This window comes from Carassius carassius, chromosome 21, assembly GCF_963082965.1.
Source record: "Carassius carassius chromosome 21, fCarCar2.1, whole genome shotgun sequence".
NCBI classification, from domain to species: domain Eukaryota; kingdom Metazoa; phylum Chordata; class Actinopteri; order Cypriniformes; family Cyprinidae; genus Carassius; species Carassius carassius.
The window spans coordinates 5808569-5815432 of record NC_081775.1 but is presented as its reverse complement, the minus strand read 5'-3'; the positions used below and the strand labels follow the sequence as shown (position 1 = coordinate 5815432).

Below are 6864 nucleotides of genomic sequence, written 5' to 3'. Positions count from 1 at the left end.
TTGGTCAACAATAACAAGGATGCATGTAATATGATCAGAGAGAGGCAGGTCAGTTATGAAGTACACCCCTAGGTGTGACCAAGGGCGCTTTGGAACGAACAGAGGGAAGAGCTTGCCGGATGGTAGGTGACGTGGGCTCTTCGAGATGGCGCATTCCTTACATCCTTGCACGTACCTTCTGATGTCCGATGTCATATTGGTCCTCCAGAAGCGTTCCCTCAGCAGCGAGAGGGTTTCATTGACCCCCGGGAGGCCAGTGCCAAGTGATGTGTGAGCTGAGTGGATGAGTGGAGTGTGCCGTGTCCTGGTGATGTACTGCGTCGACTTCAACAATGAAGGGTCTATCGGGATCGAGATGGACTAGGAGAGGAGTGGTAGTGAAGGCCTCCTTTAGAGTGTGGATTGCCTCCTTGGCGGCTGGGGTCCAGGACGGAGACTTGGGCTTGTTGCGGAGAAGACTGGTGAGTGGGTTGGTGATGGAGCTGTAACCTTGGATGAATCGGTGGTAGAAGTTGACGATGACGATGTTCCGCTAGGCTCCGGGAGTAGATCAGGATATCATCGATGTAGATGAGGACGAACTTGTGGAGGAACTCCCGGAGCACCTCATGAATGAAGTCCTGGAATACGGAGGGGGCGTTGACTACACCATATGGCATAACAAGGTATTCATAGTGGCCAGTAGGGGTGATAAAAGCTGTCTTCCACTTGTCCACCTCACGTATCCTGATGAGATTGTATGAGCTGCGGAGGTCCAACTTGGTGAAGACAGTGGCACCACGGAGATGTTCCAGGGCAGCAGGGACGAGAGGAAGGGGATAACGGAACTTGACAGTGATATTATTTAGTGAGCTGTAATTTATGAAGGGCCGCAAGCCTCCATCCTTTTTCTCCATAAAGAAGAAACTGGAAGCAGCAGGGGAGGTAGATGGACGGATGTAACCTTGCGCCAGCGCCTCCTTGATGTAGTCCTCCATGGCCTTCTTTTCCGGGATGGAAAGAGGATAGATCCTTCCTTTGGGCACTGGCTCACCCAGAAGCAGATCGATGGCACAATCCCATAGCCGGTGTGGAGGCAGCTTGGAGGCCCGTTTGGGGCAGAAGACGTCACTGAAGGGGGCGTAACACGGTGGTATGTTGACAGATTGTTTTTCAACAGGGCTCTCGATGGAGGTGGTGTAGATGGGTAGAGGTTTTGGGAGAGGATTGGATGGAACAGGGAATCCAGAGAGACAGCCCTGGAAACAGGATTCGCCCCACTTCAGGACTTCACCGGTTTTCCATGAGATAACAGGGTTATGCTGCTCTAACCACGGGTGCCCTAGGATCTCGTCAGCGGTGGATTCCTCCAGAACCAGCAGATGGATCTCCTCCATGTGAAGTAGTCCAGTCTGGAGGGTAAGTGGACCGACACTGTGACGAATACATCTTCTACTCAATGGTTTACCAGTTATTGAATGGACCTGGTAGGCTGACGGCGTTGCCATGATAGTGAGGTTGAGCTGGCGGCAGAAGGCGCCGGAGATGAAGTTGCCGGCTGACCCAGAATCGAGGAGGGCGGAAACTGGAAGAAAGATGTCAGCGGCAGTAAGTGTCACTATAGTGGTGAGTGGTTTCATTTGATATTTCGAAGGGAGAATGACACTCACATGGGATGAGGAGGGCGGACGGGGCATATGGACATGATATGTCCCGGGGATCCACAATAGAGACAGAGATTCTGGGCCAGCCGTCTTTGCCGTTCCGCAGCAGAGTCTGTTTGAGTCAGTGAGCATTGGTTCGCTGGCTGGTTCTGGGGAGCTGACGGACTCTGGACGGCAGAGGGGTGAGTTGGTGTATGGCTGGCCCTGGTGCTCTTCGAGGCACGACTGCATACGTGTGGCGAAGCGGATGGATAGTTGGATGAAGCGTTCGAGCCCTATGATGTCCTCGTATGCAGCGAGATGCAACCGCACTCGAGGATCCAATCTCTGACGGTAGGTGGTCAGCAAGGCTTGCTCATTCCATCCGCTAGTGGCCACAAGACTCCTGAACTTAAGAGCATATTCATTGAAAGACATTTTTCCTTGTTTCAAATTATAAAGTTTCTCACCAATGGATGAATCCCAGGCGGGTCTGCCAAAAACTTCTCGGAAATGATCAATGAAGCTAGAATAGGACTGGATGAGTTATTTTGTGTCCAAATGGAATCGGCCCACTTAAGCGCTTTACCTTGTAGTTGTGAAATCAGGAAGGCCACCTTAGATCGCTCGGTGGGGTACAAGTGCGGTTGCATCTCCAGGACCAGCGAGCATTGGAGTAAGAATCCGCTGCAATCCTCCGCTGAACCAGAGAAGGGCGCCGGCTTGACCATGGGGCTGGCGTGCACGGCAGGTGAAAAAGCGGCGGTGTTGTTACCAGAAGTGCTCGTAGGTGATGGGGATGCTGGAAGGTTAGTGAGGGTGCGACGCAAAGCATTAACGAGGTCTTGGAAGGGGTCCGTGAGGCTCATGCTTGTGCCGATCGGTCTTGGTCTGATCTTCTGTTATGGTACACAGGGACAGGAGACTGTAATAACAGGAGAACACGGTTTATTTAGGCACAAGCAGAGGAGCAGGTAGTGAATGTGAGGATATGGTGCTGGAGGCTGGAGAGTTGAAGGGATCCGGAGGTTGTGAACACAAGACACTGGAGGTAGTGGACACACACACGCACACGATGGAGACTGGGAGATGCTGGAGAGAGGTAAGCAGAGTAATGGGTTAGTCCTTAGAGTAAGCAGGTAGGTATTGACCTATTTGCGAACGAGACCAGACGGTGACGTGGGCGTGTGTGTGGTTTTTATGGGAGTGGCTTGATTGCAGGTGGATGAGGAGCAGGTGGGTGTGATTGGTATTCCGGTGAGGGTGTGCGCTGTGATAGGTTGGTGTTGGAGCCTGGCGTGTCTGTTACAAAAGATGGCACAAGTATATGCATTTAAATGTATTAATTAACAAGATCGGATGACGCTTCAGTGATTTTGATGTTTTTACAGTTTAACTGGTAAAATCCGAAGACAGTTAAGTTCATCAAGATTACTGAAAAATGGAAAGATGACGTCAGTGAAGGTGGTTGTGAATGTGTGTATATGTGTGTAAGTTACAGGATCAGAGAATGATACTGTTCCTCCATCATAGTCCAGATCAACTCTCACACACTTAAGCTCCTGTTTAACAGGAAAACCAGGCCCAAGCAGTCTATATGGATCATACTGCACACACCAGACATTAGAGTTACAGAAATCACGTCCTTTCCTTTGGTTTGATGCTGTAGTTACTCCAAGACTCCAGCATTCACTCTCTTCAACCTCTACTTCCCAGAAGTGCATTCCTGAGTTATAACCCTCTGAACCCAGAACACACCCACAGATGTCAAATCTCTCTTGATTATCAGGAAGCTGTTGTTTGCCCCAAATGTATTTGACACGCGTCAGATCATTAGACAGGATGAGATGTGGATGAGCCGTGTTTGGATCCAGAGTCACAGGAGCTGATGAGACAAAACCAACAGGTGCTTTTATTCTGATGCTCATATAATTATAAAGAGTGAACTGTACACAGATTATTATGAATAATTCCACACGACATCAAACATCTTCCTCTCACTGTGCAAAAATCAATGCTAATTATTTCAGTCTCCCCCCATGCATCATTTCCAGTGTGTGTGCAACAGTACAGATTGCTTCCAGACTCACTCTTTTGGACAGAGTTCAGCATTTTCTTCCAGACTCTGTACGGCAGGTTACCCAAGTAACGGGGCACATAAATTAAAACTCCAGATGGCATCTGTGGATCTGGCTGTGAGATCTGGACTCTGGAAGAACATTCAAGGGTCAGAACTGCAGTGGCTTTGGCTTAAGAAGCAGAGAAAACAAACACCAGCAGATCACTCACCTTTCCATCGTGACTGGAAACTTCTGCAGAACAAACATACAATTTATCATCAACAAGTCCATCAATCATCAATTAATCAGTCAACGAATGATCTGAATTCAGACCTTTAGAAAGCAGATGTCATTAGTCTTCATTGTCTCCTCCAAATCTTTGATAATGTGTGAAAGAGCTGAGATTTGTCTGTTCATGTCATCCAGCTTTTCTTTCATTTTCTGCTTCTTCTGGTCCTCTTCCTCCCTCAGTGCAATAATTGTAGATGTTTCTTCATCTCTAAGAAACTGACGAAGCTTCTTAAACTGCTCTTTAATCTGATGCTCTGTGTATTCAGCTTGAGACTGAAATCAAATCACATTCAATTGATCTCAAAGATTAAACTTATTCTGTAGCAGCATGAAGAGTGAGTTGCTAAATGTTGGTTAGTTAACTACAACTTTAACTTTCTGAAGTAATATTGTAATAGTCATTAATATTGTTTTAAAACAAACTTTTGAAAATGTGGCAACCATATCTGAATGAAAAGGCACATTTTCCATATTAAACAGACATTTAAGAATTGTGGACCTACAGTACTTGAGACATTATTGGTCAATTCTGTGTTTTCTTGTTTTTATGTGTTTCACAGTGCTTATACCCAGGTCTATCAATTAATGCGGTGATGAAATTACTCAACTTTATCGAATTTAGCCGTTTTGAATAAAAAACGTTACTATCGTTTATCATTCATGTACGTGTAATTCATAACTAAATGTGAGGAGTCAAGAAACGTTCAAAATATTATAGAAAGAGTGAGAGAAAAAGAGAAAGCTAGAGTTAGAGGCTTTTTTGTTGTTAAAGAAAACAAGTAGTTAGAAAACAAATAGAGAGGGTCAAGTGTTTTTATATATAATAAAAAATAAATACAATTATAATAGAGAATGCTAAGGTTTAAAATAGATTAATTGTTTCATTTTACAGTGTTACAGTCATTAAAGGAACATGTAATTATGTCGGAAAAAAATTAAGCTGTTCTATTCAATATTTAATAATTTAATGATTTAATGTGTCAGTAGAATCAATCCTCACCCTGATATGTTTAACTGTTTTCTCAAACTCTCTTTTAAGGTTTTCTTTCTGTTTAAGTTTCTCTTGTAAGGACTTCAGTGCTGCATTGAGCTCCTCCTGAAATTTAAAGTGAAAATCTATAAGACACTCTTTCTGTAATATGATAAGTAATACTTATCCTCATGTAAACCTGTCTTACCTTATATGATGGAACAACTTCACTGATGGGTCTGAACGTTTGACTGGCATATTTCTGTGTATTTCTGCACACTGAACACACAGGCTGTTTGTCCTCCAGACAGACGAGTTTGATTGTCTTACCGTGTAAACTGCAGATCTCTTCAGACCCTGCTAAACGCCTCATATTTCTCTCCTTCAGGAATGACTTGCACAAGTTTTTTAACACAAGATTACAGGAAGGATTTTTTGAGGATGTTCTCCCACAGACAGGACACTCCCGAGTTTCGTTGGTTCTCCACAGCTGTTGCAGACACTCTTTACAGACATTGTGATTGCATGATAATTGAAGAGGATCCTTAAAGATTTCAAGACACACAGGGCAAGAAAGTTCCTCTACAGTTAGTGAATCCATTTTCACTGTTTGAGCTCCAGTAATTGAAACTTTGAGAAAAAATAAAACAAACACAATAATCACAAAGTTCTGATGTCTGTTTAGAGCCAAACTTCTAAAAAATCCTTAAAGTTTTAATCGTTGCTCTTCATTGATCACTGAATCTTTTTTTGCTTTTGTCAAGAAGGAAGTAATAACAACACCTGTGGTATCGGTACTTGAGTACTTGTCTACCTGACGCATTTCCTGTATTTTGCCCAAATATGCACTAGTTGGCTTTAAAACCACAATAGTGGTTAACTTTTCATTAGAGGAACAAAGTGAGCCACTTTTTGTAAAATGTCATTTATATTCCTAAATGTTTTTGTTGTTGTTGTTGTTCTTTTCTTTTCTTTATTATTTTAGTTAACTTTAAGGTCCACCTTTAATATTTCAGTTTGATTACCATTCATATGATGTGTTATTTTGAAGGTGTATACCAATAAACATTCTGAGATCAAAAAATCCAGACAAAATAAATTTCTTTCATGGTAGGCATGCCTTTGTCTGGTAAAGTGTGTCATCCCATTATTTATAAAAAATGAACCTGTATTTTCATAAAAAAAAAAAAAAAAAAAACACACATGATTTATATGACCAAGCACACAACAACATATGTACCCCCCCCCCCAAAAAAAAGCCTATGCTTTGAGAAAAATTCATCATTTATCTTAATCTATGTGTAAAATTCAAAATAACTGATAGAACATGTTTGATAAAATCTGAATAGAAATCAAAATATTATAGACTCATGCAACATATTAAAAAAGTTACTATAACAAATGCAATAACAAATAGTTTAACAAAAGCTGAAAAAGAGTTAGAATGGTAATCAGGCTTTTTTCTGTCTGTTCTCTTAACACATTAAATGAACTTTAATTGTGTGCATATTTTAAAGCTCCATATTCTGCATCTACATTTTGCTCCTCTCATCCTTTATTCACTCCACAAATTGAACATGCTTTGCCTTGCCTTCTTTTCTATTCTTTTGTTTCTTCCATCTCTGACTTGAATGTACCTTTGTATGACACAATTTAATTGTGGTTATTCTTTTGTAACTGATAAAAAGCAATTGCAAATGTTTTTTTATACACACTCATCTCTTGACCAATTAAGTTATGCACACTTTACTTTTAAACAAAAAATTCCGGGCACATGCCTGCATTAGTGATTTCTTGAACATGATGAATAAATGGACAAGCTTAGCCTCAAATAACGTTCCAAAGAATTGATAGACGTGGTGTGGGTTTTGTATGCATTTAGAGAACTGAACTTTGGCATTTTTATGTGCATGCACTTCCT

General features: G+C 42.3%; 1 protein-coding gene across 1 annotated transcript; it reads right to left on the bottom strand.

Annotated features, from left to right (window-relative positions):
- Positions 1-2270: 2270 nt before the first annotated feature.
- Positions 2271-5544, bottom strand: LOC132097403 (nuclear factor 7, ovary-like). Its single transcript, XM_059503087.1, has 6 exons — positions 5152-5544; positions 4974-5069; positions 4016-4246; positions 3912-3934; positions 3713-3831; positions 2271-3507 (listed from the first exon to the last, which is right to left on the bottom strand). The coding sequence occupies exons 1-6, from the start codon at positions 5542-5544 to the stop codon at positions 3008-3010; spliced, it is 1362 nt and encodes a 453-aa protein (XP_059359070.1). The 3' UTR covers positions 2271-3007.
- Between the last annotated feature and the right edge of the window lie 1320 nt (positions 5545-6864).